This window comes from Babylonia areolata, chromosome 27 (genome assembly GCF_041734735.1).
Source record: "Babylonia areolata isolate BAREFJ2019XMU chromosome 27, ASM4173473v1, whole genome shotgun sequence".
Lineage (NCBI taxonomy): Eukaryota > Metazoa > Mollusca > Gastropoda > Neogastropoda > Buccinidae > Babylonia > Babylonia areolata.
In genome coordinates, this window is record NC_134902.1 from 29,675,472 (window position 1) to 29,696,435 (window position 20,964).

The following is a 20,964-nucleotide window of genomic DNA, read 5'->3' on the forward strand; positions in this document are numbered from 1 at the left end:
CTTTGAAAGCATGACAGAAACCTTTTTCCAATGAACTTTTTTCTCAGGCCAGCCACCAAAGCAAAGTCAGGGTTCGAATTTAACTCCTTTTTTTGAGTGCCAGTCAGGCACTCTCGACAAACATTTGAAGGTCCAATTGTGGTTTTGGGTGCCAGCATAGCAAAATGAAATAAAATGTGTCAAGGAAAGCCTTTCTGCCAGGTTTCATTGTACACGCACTGGTGCTTTGATTTGTACTCCTGCTGTTTATTCTTTTAGTCATCCTGAGCTTTCGTCTCTGTTCTGGGAGCCTTTCTTTTAACACTGAAGATGGGAGACATCATTCATCACCAACGCCCCATGAGCTGCAGCAGACGACACTTTACATTTCGATCGACTGCATTCGAGCTTCCTTTCTTGGCAAGTCTTTTAATTCATTTTCTTTTGTCTCGATCAATTTTTGAGTGCCAACTGGGCACTCTCAACAGAAAATTTGTGTGCCCAAGCCAACTTCTTGTAGCATTTGCAACTGGGCACCCACTAAATTTGAACCCTGAAAGTGGTTAGTGTTGTGGCCTGAATCACCGATGATCAGAAGTGGGAAAATGCAGACTGAAAGACTGTCAAATGTAAGGATTTTAAGGTCCATGGCTGTCTCCAACCAAGAGTTCAGCATACTATGACTCAAATGAATACACTGGGAAAATACAGTAAAGGATCATCCACTTTATGACAGCGTCTTAAACCATGTTGCTCAAACTGATCAAACATGCCTATGTTTGTTTTTCTTGGCCTGGTTGATGCATTTTAAAACCAGGGAGCATTGAACAGGCTTGTTTCATAGTCTGAAACCTACACAGATCTCCAAAGCAATAGCATCATCATCCTTAAATATATATAAAAAAAAGGCTCCAAATGGTGGCCTTTGAAGTTTCATGTCCTGCTCAAATGGTGGTTTCAGTTTGAATACACCCAAAAAAATGTCTGTGGTGAGCTTCCTTCTGTCACAGTGTCCAGTGTCAACAGGCCAATGGTGGCTTGCCGGAGGGTCAGGGATGTTGTGAGTCTCCAGTCCCGAGACAACGCTCATTCTGGCTTTGTGACAAAGTAATCGTTATCAGTATTTGGCTTAGCAGATTTGTCCTGCATGTGTTAGAATAGGCACTATCGAACACTACTGAAGTGACTCAGCAGCGGTGCTGCATCTCCTCTGGTGTGCTTCCAACTAACCCTATACTGATAGCTCTGTGACGACTGCATGCTCTGGAAATGTGGCAGATTATACATAGGTGTGGCTGTGTACTGGGAACTTGGGATGAGTGGTGTGGGAGTAATGCCAGTCTACTGGTAAGGTAACTGATGATGGTGCAGCAAAAAATGAAACTCTGAAATGTATGGACACTTCATTGTAGTGTTAATTTCCATTGCTATTTTGAACTTTACAACTGTTTTCCAAAATCATGCGAGTATAATTTGACACACATGACAAAACTAAATGTCCACTTTGTGTGTGCATTTCAATATGGTCAGACATGTTCTTGTCTTATAGTTATACCTTTATGACTTTAAGTAAACATTTTCCGATGTGCACTTTATGTTTTTTCATATGTAACATGAGCACATTTTCCATGTATAATCTGATTTCCAAGTGTAGCTTGTGAGCATTTATCATGTGCAGCAAGTGTGTATTTCCCATGTGTAGCAGCATCTGTGGACTGCAGCAAAAAACTGCCGTATACAAATGGGACTAGACTTCTGAGGAATGAAGTATGTGATGAATCAGGTAATGTCAAAAAAGTTTGGGAGGGGACTCAGTCCATAATTTATCAACATGACTGATGACTTCCATCTTCTGGGCAGTATCAAATTCCTTTTGTAAGTCTAAACTCTAAACATGTGGGTGTAATTAATGTGTTGTAACTAAAGGCTGATCTGGCAGGTGGTTTTTTGTTGTTTTGTTTGTTTGTTGTTGCTTTTTTTTCAAATAAAAATTAAGTTAAAAATACATGCTAAAACTGAGAGATGTGACAGAAAATCTTGGCTTTCCTGCACAGCTGCCAAAACTGCAATTACAGGAAAAAGTGACATGTCATCATCAGATTATTAAGGGGTCATGATGGTCGTTTTTCAGGCAATTTACATACTCAGAGTGGATGACAAAGGTCAACTGATAGTTTTTCATGTTATACTTCATGCCTGCATTGCAATACGCACAAAATATACGGCACATGTAGCTCCAGGCATCCAAGATGCTAAAATTGGATATTATTCCATGTGGGATGCTGGGACATTTTTCAAAAGTAATAATAATTTCAACTGCCAATGCTGCTGTTATTCATACTAATAGTAATACTGTTATATGTAGACTAAAACAATCTTGGTAAAAGCCGACTTATGTGGGATAAGAGGCGACGACATATTGAACCACAGGCTAGTCTTCAGGCAAAATCAAATACGTGTTAATTCTGTAAGAGAATGTCATCTTACGAAAGATAATATTGATATGCACAGTCAAGAAAAGAAACTCCGAAAGAGTGTTTCTTCGCGTCTGGAGTTTCAGAGAAAACTACCGAGACATGGTGTTTGGCAGACAGGTGACTGAATCATGTATCTCACTCTCAGAGTCCGACTCTGCGCCAGTAACCGATTTTCTCGCCGAAATCATTCTCATGTACCATTAACTGCCACGTTCCATTCAAATCTTCAATAATCAATGGATCTTTCACTAATTACCTAAAAGCAAACAGAATTGTCTGGCTCAACCTCTCACCATCCGAAGTTCTCATCTTCTTTTTTCTTCTTTTTTTTTTAACGTGGAATGTGGGAGCCTCCATGCTTGTCCACGAGGTCGACTTGTCGTGAGAATTTTCCATGACAGACTTACCTCTGTAAGCTGTTTTTCTGCTTCTTCGCGATGATTGGGGTCAAGAGTAGCCCGCAGAATCTCAACAAGCTTGGCGACATCCATGATTACTGGAAATCGAAAAATAATTTGTCCTTCTGTTCAACGGCCAGACCGCGTGCGAGATGGGATACGCGCGAAGAGAAAGAGGCTCTTTACGTCATCCAAGTCATTGAGAACGCATGAACGGAAGTGATGACTTCATTTTATCCAAACATCTAATCCTATACAAATAACTAGTGACCAGCATAGAACAAGTTAGTTCTCAGACCAAACTGTCGCGGTTTACAACAGTCCTGTCTTGTACCTTTAACAAATTCAGTTTCAGTTTCCAGAAGGTGTCCAAGCGTGCGGACTTACCCATACACGCTACACGTGTCAGGGCACGTGTGCTTGTGTCGGCGTGTGCATGAGTGTGTGTGTCTCACGGTGTGTGTGTGTGTGCCGCGGCCGTGTGTCAGTGTCACGGTGTGTGTGTGTGTGTGTCAGTGTGTGTGTGTGTGTGTGACTGTGTGTGTGAGAGAGAGAGAGACAGAGAGAGAGAGAGAGAGAGTGACAGAGAGAGAGAGAGAGTGACACCGGCGGCTGTGCGTGCCAGTATGACTGCACCAGCTACAGTAACACTGGCCGGGCGAATAGACTGAGTTCGTACCAACTTTCTTTAAAAACAAACTTGTGTTTAATGCAAAATATCGCTTCAGTAATACCCATTCTGTCAATGTGGACCACGGTGGAGCAGACTGTCCTTCAGCACCCACACCCTCCACCGCCGCGGCCGCCGGCCTATCCCCCTCCACAACGGATTGTCCGCACGGTCTGCGGCTTTATGTACATCTGATCGTATAATGTTTACTAGGGCTGAAGGAGCAACGCCACCTGTGAAACTGGATCTCAACAGAGAGTCCATGACACATAGCTTCAGTTTCTGTTACAAAAACAAAAAAGTTGAAGAAGGCAGATGCGTAATTTTCGCATAAACCCGACGCGCTGATCAGGCACATAGATCCGCAGATGACAGTCGTGAATTTATCTCACTAGGATTTCTCCCTCAGAATACCAGAAGAACAACCAGACCTTCAGTTTACCCGGCCTCGCACAGTTCAGACAGCCAGGACTCGGCTCCCCCCCCCCCCCCTCCCCCTTCCCCCTCCCCAAGCACCAGGCAGTATTTCACACCACTCATTGAGTCGACAGCCAGGGCTCCCTGTGAAACTCCAGAAAAACAACAACTCCATTTCTAGCAAGAGTTCGTCTCAGACACAGACTACGAGTGTTAAGCAAAGAAGCAGAAGAAGTCCTCAGACGGAAAAGGAGTCCGGGAGGAGGCCGGAGAAGAAGGAGGATAAAGAAGAATACAGCCCAGTAGTTAGAGCATCTGACTGTCAGTACTGCGGCGGTGTCCGTCTGTTGTCAACATATGTGCAGACCTGCCAGTTTCTGAACCCTCTTCGTGTGAATACGCAAGCATAAGATCAAATACACACGTTAAAGATCCTGTAATCCATGTCAGAGTCAGCGTTCGGTGGGTTATGGCCGGAAACAAGAACACTGATCAGTACCCAGCATGCACACCCCCGAAAGCAGAGTATGGCTGCCTACATGGCGGGGTAAAAACGGTCATACACGTAAAAAGCCCACTCGCGTATATACGAGTAAACATGGGAGTGGAAGCCCACGAACGCAGAAGAAGAAGAAGAAGGAAGGCAATAGAAAAACGCCGAACACGGACACCAGCATCACCTACACCAATACTCTTTGCTTGATTTAGGTAAGAACTATAGAGACAACAAAGGACACATGGAAACAGACAATTGAAACAATCAATAATATATATATATATATATATATATATATATATATATATTATATATATATATATATATATATAAAAGAAGAAGAAAAAAAAAAGACTCTTCTAGAAAAGCTGCCGCGGGTTCACGCCTCACTGATGATAAACACAACTGTCCCAGCATTACTTTTTTTTGGAAAGTTATCTTTTGCATGCACATAATCAATGTGATGAAAAATAATAATGATAATAACTTAATGTTGAATACCTGATCAATGTTTTGGCAGAACCCTTATTCTGTCAATTAAAAATCAATAATAAGTCTGTATATTGTCCAAAGTCCCTCACAACCATCCTTTCGTTACATAAGGGTGCTCATGGGTGCTTGCTATGATATCCTAATTTACGATGGGCACTGGCATGATTAATTGCTTTATGTTGTGATAAGTGGGGTGAACATCAGTCTAAAAAAACAAAACAAAACGAAGCTTCAACAGAATCCAGCTGAAATTGTAAGAAACCATGACACATAAAAGAAGTTAGATGGCGCGGGTTCAGAAGAGGCTCGTTCATAGATTACTTGCAAGAATGAATATTTTACTAATGCACATGGGTTTCATCAACAAATGTCCCTAAGTCTATGTCGAATAGACCAATAAAATATTTTTCATTTATTTTGGTCATGTGAGATTGTACAATCATTTCTGGAATGAATTCGAAAGACAAAGTGATTGTCTACAGGTTGTGAAAATACATGCAGTCTCCTTAGTACTCATCAAAAGCATTGTATTGTTTAGACATGATGCTACCTTAAGATCAGATCACAGGTTTGATATATGATTCTTACAAATGCCAGATTGTTCGTTCAGTTTACAATAACTGAATGCCTAATTGATAATACAAGCGTGAGGCCACAGCTTTGTCTTTTCAGACGGTATCAGAAACACGTCTCTCTTGCAAATACGACATACAATAAGTTTAACATTAAGTGGTTGCCATACGGGATTAACATCCCTACTTGATTTCAAACGAGGAGTTGAAAACTTTTTGTCACGCCTTTTCGACCCTCAGTGCAGTTAGCTCAATTAGTCCTTCATGTTGTTCGCTTTGTATGCGAGGTATGATGGAAAAGAAGACTGATCACGGATATAATCTTAATAACATGTGTTGCACATGATCTGAATACTTAATTCTGTTTGAAATATATTTGCAATTATGTGTGTTTATTGATACGTAAATATAATATTAGTCTATGAATGCCTATACAGCCGCAAGTAATACTGACGTAAAATAAGACAATATGATGCGATGTGATACAATTTGGTGTGACAGGTTATCCTACAGCAATATATGCATGCATACCTATGTATGTGTATTATCTGTCTGCCCTGCCTGTTTGTCTCAGTATCTATATATACATTTTTTCCCCTCTGGCCTTTGAAAATATTGAAAAATGCCTGAAATAGATATCTTTGATGAACCTTGTTATATTTATGTAACATGTGTATGTGTGACAAAAATGAAAAAAAAAGTTTATATGAGAGAGAGAGAGAGATTTCCTAATTTCCAAGTCCTTTTTCTTTTTTAATTTGTTTTGTGTAGCATGCGGTAAAATGTCCATTGTGAGTAATGCGTACAGAAATACAAAATATTCAGACTATTCAGTCTTCGAATATTTGAGGTTATCTGAGTGATGATTTGCTTTTGAAATCACCAATTCTGAACATCCTTGTGAAAGTTCGTAAAAGTTTTACCATTTCAAAGAACGGAAGTTCCACCATCAGTTGATCACGAGGGAGCTAAATATAGATCGTCATTAAAACACCCCACAGCTGAAGTAAGAAAAGATCGCTGACAAACTCGAACATGTAAGTAATTTTTTGGCATTGAGTTATGATTTGTCTTGGATGTTATGAGCTAGCTACTGTACAAGCCCGACACTTAAGTCTTAAGTCGTTTTGTAGCTGTGGACATCTCAGTATCAACCTGAGTTTCAGTTTCAGTTTCAGTAGCTCAAGCAAAGACACTAGTATCTCTAGATACTAGAATTCTAGTGTCTATGGCTCAAGGAGGTGTCACTGCGTTCGGACAAATCCATATACGCTACACCACATCTGCCAAGCAGATGCCTGACCAGCAGCGTAACCCAACGCGCTTAGTCAGGCCTTGAAAAAAAAAAAAAAAAGAAAAAAAGGTGAATAATTAATAGATAAATACATTAAAAAAAACTACTACCACTACTAATAATATGTATAAGGCGCAAAAACTTGATGAAGTCAACAATAAGCGTACATAAATAACTAAGTAAGTAAATAAATGAATAAAAAATAAAAAATAATTATAATATAAAAAAGGTAGCAGTAATAATAATAATAAATAAATAAATAAATGAATAAATAAGACAGACAACAATGATGATAAATAAGCAAATAAATGTAAAACATGAAGACACACATTCACACATACACCCACACATGCATAACAGATATGCACCAAACATGCAGTTTCAGATATGAAAGCACAGTCAAATACACATAAACGTACATGAGCCTCAACACACACACACACACACACACACCATATTACCCTGCACCTCCTCTACCCCCCTCCTCCACACACTCATTTCTAGGCTACGTATCGCAGCTTCCACAGCACACACACACACACACACACACACACACACACACACAGAGAGATAAACACTTACTTGTACAAGCACACACACATATGCCCATATCCCCCACTCCCAACCCCCCACACATATATGCAAAGATATATATACACACCTGCACATTCCAATATCCTGTTGCTCCCACAGTGTAGGCATGCATACACTCACATACCTCATCCTCTACCCCCCCTGACCCCCGCACCTACCCCCCTCCCCTCCCCTCGCACACACACACACACACACACATATGCACGTGCACAGAACTCTCCTGACACTTGTGTACACTTACACCCTCGCGCGTGCACAAACGCACTCAAACACACAGACCCACACATACACACAAACACACACATACACTCATGCACAGAGGCTGCCACTGATTGGCCGCAAGAAGGATGGGAAAAGATCTCTGATGCCAAGAATGTGGCGTCTAGTGTGTTGTTCAGTCTATTGTATTTGGAAAAGCCCACAGAGACTGTTCCGTTTTGCAGAAATTTGCGCAATGTTGGTTTGGAAATGATGCCGATATTTGTTTGATTTGCAAAGCATTGTGCTCTACCTTTCATGTTAGACTTACGGCCGCTCCCTTTCATGTTAGACTTACGGCCGCTCCCTCTCTCTGCTTTTATTTCTTTGAGGCGATCGATGGTGTGATGGCCTTGTACCTGTTCTTTTTGATATTCTTTGACTTTTTTGAGGATTTCTGATTTTCCTAGATGTAGGCCGCTCGTTGGTGTTGCGTTACCAGAAAGTCTGTCAGCTTGCTCATTTCGCTTAACACCTGCATGTCCCGGGCAGTATGACCATGTGAGTTTTTTAATCTGAAAGTTGCGCATTGCCTTATGCCACTCTGGGCTTCCCATTCTGTTTTCAATTTTCTGTGTGAGGTTCATTGAGTCGGTTAGAATCATGGCATGTTGGTTTCCGGGCGTATGGATGGATGATAGCCACTGGAGGGCATGTGTCACAGCTTCAACTTCCATCGTTAGGCCGGAGGTTGTGACTTTGTAGGCAGCATTCTCTTCCCTAATTGTTTTTCCATTTTGTTTCACAGTGAATCCCCAACCAGATTGGTCTTTGGTGACTGAGCCATCTATGTATATGATGATGTCCTCTTTTTTACTGTTTTCTTCTATGAGTAGCTTCACTTCCGCATCAGTTTTGCCCTCATTCAATGTCAATGTCTTCCTAGAGTGGGTGAAATGGCTGTGTTGAATAGATGGTTGAGGTTTTCGGGGTATTTCTCCCATTCTTTTGTTTCTTTCAGGTCTTGTAGTTGGCATACTAGCTGGATTGTGTCTTCTGCTTGCCCCATCCATGATCTTCCTCGTCCTAGACGGCTGCCTTTTGGTTCTTTGACTGCGTCATGCAGTGGGTTTTGAGGGTTTTCTAATGCTTTGAAGTAGGTCTTAACCTGTTCTAACTTGTTTCTGGCCTGCACTGAAGGAAGGTCAAGCAGGTATCGCATGGTTTCTGTGGGCATGTCTTTTGTTGTTCCAAGGATCAGCCTCATAGCTTCATTTTGAACTCTTTCTAATTTTAGGAGGTTGCTTTGAGATGGTGTTGTTAGCCCAAGTCAGTAGTCGATCACACTGAGGACGAGTGATTGGTATAGCAGGAAGGGGTGGCGTTGTACAATACCTTTGGTTGCCATTGCTTTTAAGACTGAACGGCCCTTTTTGCATTTGAGAACAGTATTTTCCGTATGTTTTCTGAAGGTCAGCATCCTGTCAAAGTGTATTCCTAGGTAGCATAGGCATTCAGTTTTCTTGATCTGAATCCTGTCGAATGACACAGGTGGTGGTGATTTGCTCACGGTTCTGTTGTTGAGGGTGCACAGCAACGTTTGGGCTTTCGCTGGATTGATGGAAGATCCTGTGTCTTTGCACCATTGAGCAATATTGTTTAGTTGTTTCTGGACGGCTTTAGTTCTTTCCTGAGCATCTTTCGAAGTTTTGAAGACCAGGCCATCATCCGCAAGAGTAAGCACCCGAGCTATTCCATTGTTGTTTAAGTCTGCAAGGCCCTTCGTGTAGACATTGTAGAGGACAGGAGAGAGCGGAGACCCTTGTGGCAGTCCCATGGATAGTTTAGAAGGTGCAGACATCCAATCTCCGAGGTGTAGGACGACGGTTCTTTCCTGAAGCGCTGCTGCTATCCATCTTGTCAGTGTCAAACTTACTCCATACCTTAGTAGCTGCTCCATGAGGTGCGCAAACTGGACTTTATTGTAGGCATCTTCAAGGTCGATTGCTACTGCTAGTGTTTCTTCTTTTCTTTGAAATCCTTCATACACCTCATATGCAAAAGCAGCTGCATTTTCCGATGTGGACTTGCCTGTTCTGTAACCACCTTGATTTGAAGGGAGAATGTGCCTGTGTTCAAGATCCCTTGCAAGTTTCCTGGCTATCATGCGTTCCATGAGCTTTCCAGCAATGTTTTGCATGGTTAGGATCCGGTAGCTGCTTACCTGACGATGGTCCTTTCCTGGTTTTGGTATGGGTTTTAAGAAGCTGTGTGTCCAGTCCTCCGGCACATGTCCATTGTGGAAACTGTTTTGATATAGATTGAAAAGTTTGCTTCTGTCTTCTTCCGATAGCTTCTTGATGTCCGAGTAGCGAACTTTGTCTGGGCCAGGAGCCGATTCTTTCTTGCATTTAGCTATTGCTTCGTTTAGATCATCTATTGTCAAGTCATCATCGGGTCCAGTCTGCATAAAAGTTTGGTTTAACTCCTCAACATATTTCTTTTTCTCATCTTAGTTTCTTTGATCACTCTGTTGTATGAAATGTTTGAGCAGGGTGGATCCTTTTTCTTCGTTTGTCTTAAGCTTGGTTCCGTCAGTGTCGAACATGTCTGGGGTTGTTGTTGTGCACATTTTCCCTTCCATGCGACGATAAAATTGCCAGAACTCTGTCAATGTTGTGTCATAACTGAGTTCCTCGCAAAACTGTTTTCCACTTGTCATTTTTGGCCTCATGAGCAATGCTTCAAACTCTTTAGTTTTTTCTTTCATTTTTGTTTCAATATCTTTGTCCAGAGATCATTTTGTTCTTTCTTTTTGCCAAAGTTTAACATCTGCATGTTTTTCTATCCAGGCTCTCTGTGAGTCGGTATTCCACCATGGGGGCTGAATAGTTTGCATCCTGTTCGGTGCCTGTCTGTCTGCACTTGTCCTGGTCTCTTAGAGACATAAAATGTCAAAATCATATGCCAATTTCTCAATTGTTGAGATTCTCATTCTTGCGCTGGAACAATTCCAACTGCCGATTCTAAAGAATTTCTTTGACAGCCGCTCTGCTTTTGTCATTCTGCTACCTAAGCACAATCTTTTCCCACCTCTTTTGCCATGCCTGTTTTGGGGTTTTGGGGATCTGAATTTATGTCTCGTGCTATGCAGCTGATCCCCGAGGTGCACGCGAGACAGGGTTTTGTTAGTATCCATAGAAGGGTGTTCTATGTGGTGAGGGAAAATATTCGGTTGGCCTGACAGAGCCTCTTATCAGGGAATGGCAATGGATGTCCATCTGTGTGGAGTCCGTCAGCCTGGTGTCGCCCTAAGGCCAGACTGCATACAGTTAGTGACTGTTTAACCCAACAGCCATTCATCCCATTGGTACTGTATGAAAGCCGTGGGATTGGGGATTTTAGTCAGGTTGTCTCCTCTTAGCCGGTGGAAGGGTGCATCTGGGTATTGTTGCGTAGCAGATTGTATTTTGCGGAAAACTACAGGTCCTGTAATATCAGAAAAATCACTTATCTTTGTTCTGAAGCTTGTAGACTGTTTGTTACACTGACCAGTGTGATTTTAACACCTGGTAGACTTTTACACTGACTCACTGGGTGGTTTTAACATCCAGTTTTCAAATACACAGTTTCAGCTACACAAGTTCAAATCCTGCCCACACAGCCCTCACTTGTTATGTGTCTGCTAAACCTTACATAAGCACAACGGTCGTCTTCGCGTGGTTTTGCCCGATGCTATACCAATTTTGGGCCCTCTCTGTAATTCACTAATAATTTAATAATTAAACAATAACGCGATGACAAATTATCAGTCAGTTACACAGAAAAATCACTTTGTCCACAACAAAGATGAGTGACTTTTCTGTGCATTTGATGAACAATTTATCATTGAGCCCTCTCAATAATTTACTAATAATTAAAAAATTAAACAATAACGCGATGACAAATTATTAATCAAATTCACAGAAAAATCACTTATCTTTGTTCTGAAGCTTGTAGACCTGAATGATTGTGAGCCCTTGACAACGAAGAAGTTCTAGTTGTTTGACCAAAGAATGAATGTCTTCTTCTTCTTCTTCTTTCTGTTACACGACCAACATCGACTTGCTGATGACTCTGTCGTGGTTCATGCATGCTGGGTATTTTTGTGTCTCCATAACCCACCAATCACTGACATGGGTTACAGGATCTTTAACGTGCGTATTTGATCTTCTGCGTGCGTATACACATGAAGGGGGTTCAGGCACTAGCAGGTCTGCACATATGTTGACCTGGGAAATCGGAAAAGTCTCCACCCTTTACCCACCAGGTGCCGTTACCGTGATTCGAACCCGGGACCCTCAGATTGAAAGTCCAACACTTTAACCACTCGGCTATTGCGCCCGTCTTGATCCGCTTTGTGTGTATACATATGATATATGCCGTTGATTAAGTACACATGTTAAATTAAAGATCACATAATTCATGTGAATGTTTGCTGGCAATGTTTGGTTGCACAATAGAAATACCCACCGTGTGTGCCTCAGTCTGAATAAAAACCACCATGCATGGCAGTTTCGGCCATTGCATGCAAAAGAACTATTCACACACACACTGACTGACTGACTGAAACCATTTATTGTCAGATTAACTTTTTGTTGTACTGACATTTTCGCAACCATTTGAATAAATATTAACTGAGCAACACAAGGAAAATCTAATTTGAGAAAAAACAACAAAAAAACAGTGATATAAATTTTAAAAGAACATATTTAACAAATCAATTTACCAAATTTCATTAATATCAATATCACACACACACACACACACACACACTGACTTGCACTCACACACACATACTTACACACACACACACACACACACGATGAACATGATGATGATGTGATTCATTGTACAATTCATGGATAACTTTAACTTTGTGAGCAGGGCAGGGAGAACAGACCACATAGACAAACTGGAGTCTGACGTCAGCGAGGTGACACATCTCCTGAAGCAGAATGTGGAGAAAGTCGTCGAGAGAGGGGAGAAGATAGACGATCTCCAGTCTCGTTCAGGTAAGCCCTGCTGTCTCATGTTCTTCACGTGCAGCCTCATTCAGTCACATAGTGTGATTTTTTTAACTAATTTTGTATGGAAAAAAGTGTAATCCTGAAAAGATCTGGATTGTGATCATGTGCGATTTCCTGTGGTCACACTGAGTGACTGAGGGATGAAAGAGGAGCGTAATTTATCCACTACAAAAGAAACTGGTATGGAAGGGAACTGGCAATGTTTTGCTGTACAGTTTCACACTGACTGAGGTATCCTGCTGCCTGGGAAACGTGCATGGGTGCCTTGACCAACACACAGGTATTTTTTTTGCTGACCAGACAGGGCTGTATTGGGGCTGATAAGCTGAACATCAGTCCTGAAGAACCTGACTAAAAAACCCCAAACAAAGATGAAAACCTGAAAAGGAAAATTAGGCACAAATACAATCGTGTTCATGCACAGACATCTTGGACAAGTTTATGACATTGACTGTTCCATCCCTGAACATAAACACAGTCATACAAAAAATTATTTATAATACAAGACAAGTGAATCTCAAGGGTTTCTACAAAAGGCAGTGTTTTTTTTTTTTTTTTTTTTTTTTAAGGTCAAGTGTCTGGAGTTGTAGGAATGCAGAAAGAGAAAAATTAAACTGTGTGCGCACGAGCGTGTGTGTGTGTATGTGTGTGTCACTCTGTGTGTGTGTATGTGTGTGTGTGTGTGTGTGTGTGTGTGTTTGATTGGGTCTTTTTAACATTATTTTGGTTTCTCTTTGACAGGTTTCAAGAAATGACAAATAGTTGGTTCTAATATGGCCCCTTTGTGGTTTACTGGACAATCAGAATGATTTGATTGTAGTTGGTCCTCTTGCTTTGTGTGTGGCAGAATTGGGAAGGCATTGGGACTTCTGATCCAGTGTCCACCAGTGATCATGGTTCAGTACCCCTTTTCAGCATGGTGTGTCCTTGGGAAAGGTACTTTACATTGATTTTCCTCACTCCACCCAGTTTTGAATGGGAACCTGACTTTGGCTGAGGAAGGTTAAATGGTAGAAGGAGAGGATCGGGCCCTGCCTTCTTATGCCAAGCACCAGACAGTAGATGCGAATTTACTGCTCTGATGGCCGTTAAAGGCTATTGGACCTTTAACCTTTAAACGAACTTGTTGTTTCTCAGAGGAGCTGCAGTCCAGCGCCACCCATTTCAAACGCCGTTCTGGCCAGATGCGTCGCAAGATGTGCTGGCAGAACTGCAGGATGAACTGCATCATTGCTGCAGTTGTCTTTGTCATCATTGCTGTCATCGTCATCATCGTCCTAGGTAACTGATGCTTCTCATAGCATAGCAGAAGAAAAAAATAATAAGATAAAGGTGATGATTTGTAATTGTGGTGTTCGATTATAAGCTCTAGAAATCTTTAAAAAAAATTTTTTTTAATCAATTTCAAGATAATTGAAAAAAGAAAAAGAATCTTACTATCCCATTGTTAACGAATTATAAAAGAATGTATGAAAAATAGAGATGATAATGAATCCAAGCCCTTAGGATAATACCTCTCATCTTCTACTACAATAGGGAAGTAACATAGAAAGTATGTCCCAGTTTATCTTTCAGTCTTTAAGACTGATTTACGTCATGGATTCAAAGAAGAGAAATGGACATTGTTTATCAGATTCCTTGTTGAATATTATTTAGCCTCAGTCATTTGTTCCTTCGGAGGGGAGATCAGCATTGCACAGTAACATCAGATAACTTTTACTTATCAAATTAGATAAATTTTGTCAGGTGCATTATCACAACATACATAAGTCATCAACAAAAACATATATGAAGTGTATGACAAAGGCAAGAATTTAAAAGCGTTGCACGCATTGTTGCACACATTCACTCCACACATTGCAGGTAGTATATCTTAAATGTAAAAATAGAAGGAAACAATCAACTTATTCCAAATGTACACATTTATATTAATTTAAAAACAACAACATCTGTTGCCAGTTGTGATACCAGAGACCTTTCTCTCTCTCACACCCCCCCCCTGACCCTCCCTTCCCACACACAGACACAGACACAGACACACACACACACACACACACACACACACACACACACACACACACACACACACACACACAGGGAGAAGAGGCCAAAGTTGTACAATTTGCCAGTAAATGTCCTGAAAATTTTCACACACACTTTTTGACAGTCTGTTTTTGCTGCAGAGTGTTTTTATACTTCAGAGCAGATCACAAGATACACCGGTGAACTCCATACCATAACTGTAACATCAGGATTTTCATCGTCTTCATTTTGAACAGTTGATGATGATAGTTTCTGCTCTCTTTCTTTCTCCAGTCACTGTGAAGCCATGGGAAGACTCCTCCTCATCTGGACATGGAAAAAATAGCACGCTGCACGCCATTCCCTGAACACAGCTGAACAACGCACATGTAACTCTAGCCCCTCTTCCAACCTGCCAGTGATGTAAAAACGATGATGGTGACATCACTGTTTCAGTGTTTGCCATCAGCAGCACATCGACACAAAAGTCAGCATCATTTTTAACAATTTTTCCCCCATCAAGTTTTACCAGCCCACCAGCTCCTGAGAAAAAAAAAAAAAGCTTATAGAATTGTTCTATGATATGTGATGATAGCGGTTTTCAAGATTGTTATTTCTTGCAAGTGAAAATAATGTAATGATGGTTGGAAAGGAGAAGAGAAAACCTTCAGTGTAAAGAAAGGTTGGAGAGAGTGGGTGGGGCTGGGGCTGAGAATGCAAGTGGTACCATCATCACATGTTGTTGGCAAGGTGTCGAAAGAAAAAGTGACCTAGTCAGTATCATTGTTTTTACATCATTTGTCTTGAGCTAATTGTCATTGCGAAAGTAACTGGATCATCACAGTTTTGTACTTTTTTTTTTCTTTTGGTCATCAGTAATGCATCCAGTCAAATATGACTCAGAATGTGTTGTGGTTATTGCTGTACTGTTGTTTGTTTGAGTATCATGTTCACATGAAAATGACATCCTCTTTGTTTGTCATGACAAGTGCAGTATATGAGAATGAAAGTCACTGCATCATCATCATCATCAGTTCATCAACATCAGTGACATCATCATCATCATCATCATCATTATTGTCATTGGTTACATCAACGGTTATGAGCAAAATAATTGTGATTTAGTTGTACTCAGTACACAATGATCGCACAATTACTTTCACAGTTGTAATGAGTACAAAATGTTTAAAAAATCCCTTGTGTACATTTGATGATTACAAAATGAGTGTACAATCACTTGTTTAGATGCAAGACAGATAATGCACAATGTGTGTAATGCATAATCATTCCCAGAGTTGCCATAAATACAATATGATTGATTGTGTAGTTGCAAAAATTGCAGAATGAATGTGTGATGCTTTATCATTTTCAGTGTTGCAATAACAACAAAATGATTGTACAATCTTTTGCATAGCTGCAATGAATAAGAAATGATGATAGTTACAGTATTTACAAAGTGCTAAATATTCTTTGCCAGAAGACTGCTCAATCACTTGTTCTTAGTGCACAATCACTTACACTGTCCAGATAAATGGAAATTTAAATTGCTCATATTTTTGCAATGAAGGTGAAATGACCATACAATCAATTCCTTGATAATTCATTTTATTATCTTATTTCTTTAATCATTTGTTATGAATGCAAAATGATCTCACAGTCACTTGTGCAATTGGAGTATAGAATATAAATACAAAACAGCAACATAGTTACTTGCACAGTTGTGATGGACACAAAGTGACTGCTTGTCACTTGAATAATAAATTAGTTGCAGTGAACACACAATGAGTGCATAGTTACTGGCCATCACAGCCAAACTGGTGATATAACTTGTCTCATACCATTCATTCATTTTTATTCTTCTTTAAAAAAAAAGAAAAAGTTTGAATGTCCTTGGAAAAGAAGAAAAGCATTTGCTGGACATTAGTCAGAAATCTCTGAACATTATGACAGTTGAATTGAAAGCTGAGGAGAAATTGGTTTTCTGTTGAAAATCATTTTGTTGTGATTGTGTGAAAAAACAGAAGTATTGTTAAGCAATATATATATATGATATGTGATGATAGCGTCACTTGCACTTGTTCACCCCCAAACCCCTGCAAGAGTTGTGTAACTGACTGAATACTGTTTGCAGTGTTGACTGCCCAAATGTTGTCATGGGCATGAGCTGTCCATTCTGCTGTGCTGTTTGTGTATGTGGCCTTTTTGTGTGGCGTTGAAGTTCTACCCCCCAAAAAATAATTCACAATTTTTTTTTTTTGTGATCTGGGGATGCTGAATTAAGTGGAAGGTCTCAGCGCAGCCTAGACTCATTTTGCGTAAAGAGCTTGATGGCTATAATGAAATGTGTTGTTTTGCAAGTTTTTTTTTTCTTTTTAGTGACAGTTTTATGTTTAACACAGTTTAAAATTTCATTTAGTTGGACAGTCCTGACGTGGCCCTGTATGGTCGACTTGACTTTCAGCAACTTTGTCAAATGTTAGTGTTGTGATGGAATGAATCAGCGTGCAATCATTTTGTTGGATTTTGTTATCCTCACATTCTTCTGCCCAGCAACAAACTGCTATAGATATATGATATATGATAATTACAATTTCTTTGTGGCAAGTTTTGGAGTTGTTCTTAGGGTAGTTCACTTTGTCCGTCTTCCTTTGTTTTAATTGGTTATTGTTTTGTTTTGCTTTTCGTGTGCTTGTTTGCTTTTGCTCCCTAGTCCATGTGTTCCCGTGATAGCTCAGTTGGTAGAGTGGAGGACTGTAGAGGTTTGGAAGATGGCAATCCTTAGGTCGGTGGTTCAAATCCCCCTCGTGGGAATGGGTTTTTTTTTGTTTTTGCTCTAAGCGCGTTGGGTTACGCTGCTGGTCAGGCATCTGCTTGGCAGATGTGGTGTAGCGTATATGGATTTGTCCGAACGCAGTGACGCCTCCTCAGTCCTGTATTTTTGTTTGTGGTTTTCCTCCCCACTCCCCCTTCCAGTTACATTGATACACTCTTCATAACATTCTGATTGTTGTGCTTGGTGATTTAAGGATTATTGCTGCAGTGCATTCTCCTTGATCAAGTGACACCCCTTGACTGCTGAACTTGGGTTCTATGATCAGAGTGGGAGTTTGAAGCGCTGTTACCACTTTCTGTCCCCTTATCAGTGCTGTAAATGGTTTTGTGGATCATAAGTAATGTAGTCCCAAGAGCAAGAATCCAAATCAGTACAGGTAACTGACATCTTGACATTAAACTCTGTCAGCTCTCAGTGAGGTTACAGCCCTTCACTGACGAACATATTCGTCAGCAGAAGTCAAAGGGTTAAACAAAGTTGTGGACCAAGGAGACTGGGGATAAAAATTATGGACAGTGCGATAGAAGGGTGGCACAGAGAGAGAGACAGAGAGAGATTTATTTTATGAAATGCTCTTTGTTGTGTTGTGATCTTTGAAAAAAAAGTTTTTAGTTGTTTTTTGTTTTGTTTTTTTAATCAGCTGCTGGACTTTAAAAAAAAAAAAAAGTTGTTTACACAGAATCTGTGTTAGTTTTTGTGCTGGTTCCCCCCACTCCCCCCATATCCCCCACTCCTCACCTCCACCCTCCCCTCACCCCATGTAAGGGAATTCTGGCATCAAAGGCCTGACCAGCATGTTTTGTTTATGCACAGGTCAGGTATCTGCTCCTTTTTTTTCAGATGCCTTAAGTGCAGCATGTATTTAATGCATGTAAAAGAACCCTCAGCAACAAAAGGGTTGTCCCTGGCCAAATTTTGTTGAAAAAAGTTAATTCTGTATTAAAACAAGTACATTAGCAGACAGAAAAGATAGCAAAAAAGAAAAAGAAAAAAAGAAAAAAAAAAGATGGCATTGAACTGGAGGATTCACTCTCCCAGGGGAGAGCAGCCCGAATTTCACACAGAGAAATCTCTTGTGACAAAATAGTTAGACAATACAAAAAGTAATACAATTTAATCCCAAGAAGTTCATGAGTTTATGTTTCAGTCAAATCCTTGATTTTTTTTTCATCACTTTTTTATGCACTATCCCAGCACTGGGCACCCCAAACCATACCTAGGCTCCTCTTTTGCTTGACAAACTGATTTGTTTGTGTGCCTTTTGCCGTCGTCCTTGCAAAGAACAAACAATTTGGAGTGGAATGATTCAGCGCTTATAGCTTTTAGAGGCGTTTGATTGGCTGAGAGTGGACCGGGGCAAGATGGCTTGTCTTTTCACTGTTAGCCGCGCGAAATTTGGCCAAGCAGAGCAAACCGATAGGCCTAGTTTGCATCAGTTTGACATGGTAAGTATATGTAACACCAAACATGGGAGTACAATACAAACTCCTCCTTTTGGAGTGATAATTTTCATCATGGGAGATGTTCTGAATATAGGAGCAATGTCATTTTAATGATTCTGTTGTTTCGTTGGGTCAGTGTAGATGCACATGTGTATCTCTGCTTTTCTTGTCTCTTTTTCTCTGTGTGTCATTTGTGAATATGAATGAACATAATAGTCCTGTATATACCTCTTTTTTATCAGTTCTTGTTTTGCATGCAAGGTATGATTTTTAAGCTTTCTCTTTTTAACATTTTTACTGCGATTGTTTTCATGTGGATGGTTATATCTGTACGTCAATAATTCTGTGGGTTTTTCTTGTAAATGTTTCTTTTTTTTTTCCCCCTTTTGTCCTGATAGGGCTGGATGTAAAAACAGAAATGTGCATGCTTATTTCTGTCATTCCAAACATTTTTTTTCTCATTCTCATTCTCTGTGAGTCAGTTGTGATTGTTGTGTAAGCTTCTGCTTTTCAGTGTTTCCCATTGTGTGTCATTGGTTAATGTGTTTTAAATTCCAATCTCCTCTGTGTATCATCTGTTTATGTTTCATCTTTTCAGTCTCTCTCTCTCTCTCTCTCTCTCTCTCTCTCTCTCCCTGTGTGTGTGTGTGTGTGTGTGTGTGTGTGTGAACTCTTTTACTTGAATAGATGTTTTTGTTTTCTGTCTTTCGCTCTCTGTGTGTGCATGTGGTTGTAACCAATAATAACTTTATGGCTAAAGTGTATGCGACTAGTTTGTTTATTGGCCTGGTTAGTTTAACTTTGCGCGCACGCGCGTGTGTGTGTGTGCCCTTTTTTTTTTTCTGAAAACAAAAACAATTTTTAAAAAATCACATTTTTGTATTCTGCATTCCAACGTTTTGCGTGTACAATCAGAAAATTGCAGTATCATTTTAGCATTTTTTGTGTGTTTTAATTCGTTTACTGTACTGGACATTTGTACTTTCTATATGTTGTAATGTCCTCAGCATGCCTTTATTAACCGGTGCAAAATAAATATGCAATCTAATAAACAGTGATCAATACACAAACCTCAAATAAACATCTTTTGTTCCCCAGCATATGTACAATATATCACCAACCATCTTGCAAACGTTTTTGGATATCTTTTTTAATGTCTGAAAATGATATTTGTGTTTACTTGGGGATTTACTGACTTTTTCTTTTTTGTGGCATACAAGAATTGAAAAAACAAGAAAACCCCCCGAAAACAACAGAACAATGAAAAAACAAAGAACACAAAAAAACCAACAAAAAACCCAAAAAAACCCAGCTGCTGTGGTGAAGTGGTTAGCGTAACAGACTGACAATAAATTTGGAGGATGCAGGTTCGAGTCCCATGAGAGATGGTTGGTTTTGGGCCCGTGGCCAGCTCTTACTCTAGAGTTGAGTGTGCTATGGGCTCAAATGGGAAGACTGGGACCACACAGTTGAGGGCCATTCACTTCTTGGGTGTGTCTTTTGGAATGTTGCTCAAATTTCCTGACCAGTACTGCAGGCGACTGTATCTCTTGGCCTGGTTAACATCGGGTCATATTATGAAAGTACGGCCTTGTCACGTAATTCCAAACCCAAATGCAGCATTGTCATCACCCTTATCATCATAGCTGGCCTTGTGAAAAAATGTCATGCAAGAATGGTTAATCGCTTTCTCTTTTGGCTGTTATATCTTTGATCAGTTTGGACAAGGGGAGTTTGCAATAACTGGAGTGGTTTTACACAGCTAACATGGTTCATCGATTTTCTACTTTTTTTCAGCTCTTGCAATAGAAGTTGTACATTGTTTACAAAGATGTTAATGGTTATAAAAAATCAATAAATCATTGATAACTGACATGACATAATATTGTCCGCACTTCACTTGATTTTGTGTGTGCACATATGCTTGAGTGTGTGTTTGTGTGTGTGTGTGTGAGAGAGAGAGAGAGGGTGTGTGTCTGTGTCTGTGTCTGTGTTTGTCTGGATCAGGACA

The 20,964-nt window shown here is 40.3% G+C and overlaps 2 protein-coding genes and 1 non-coding gene across 3 annotated transcripts in view; 2 read left to right on the plus strand and 1 right to left on the minus strand.

The window, feature by feature from the left end:
- LOC143301659 (importin-7-like) overlaps window positions 1–3,035 on the minus strand; it is a 43,286-nt gene extending 40,251 nt beyond the window's left edge. The window contains exon 1 of the mRNA XM_076616094.1: window positions 2,864–3,035. Coding sequence (XP_076472209.1) covers window positions 2,864–2,947 — 84 coding nt within the window. The 5' untranslated portion in view covers window positions 2,948–3,035. The remainder of the gene's footprint in view (window positions 1–2,863) is intronic.
- A 3,287-nt stretch (window positions 3,036–6,322) lies between these two features.
- On the plus strand, window positions 6,323–20,828 carry LOC143300981 (vesicle-associated membrane protein 8-like). The gene is made up of 4 exons (XM_076614945.1): window positions 6,323–6,538; window positions 12,514–12,641; window positions 13,794–13,937; window positions 14,973–20,828. Coding segments are annotated over exons 1-4 (348 nt in total). The 5' UTR covers window positions 6,323–6,536; the 3' UTR covers window positions 15,047–20,828.
- Trnay-gua (transfer RNA tyrosine (anticodon GUA)) lies at window positions 17,399–17,488 on the plus strand. Its single transcript is given in 2 exon segments — window positions 17,399–17,435; window positions 17,453–17,488. It is a non-coding gene; the product is annotated as a tRNA-Tyr (tRNA).
- Window positions 20,829–20,964: the final 136 nt, after the last annotated feature.

Bases quoted from the DNA above. Each gene is read 5' to 3' on its own strand.
- LOC143300981 (XM_076614945.1), top strand. The intron at 12,642-13,793 runs GTAAGCCCTGCT...GTTGTTTCTCAG, and splicing joins CGATCTCCAGTCTCGTTCAG to AGGAGCTGCAGTCCAGCGCC. The intron at 13,938-14,972 runs GTAACTGATGCT...TTCTTTCTCCAG, and splicing joins CATCGTCATCATCGTCCTAG to TCACTGTGAAGCCATGGGAA.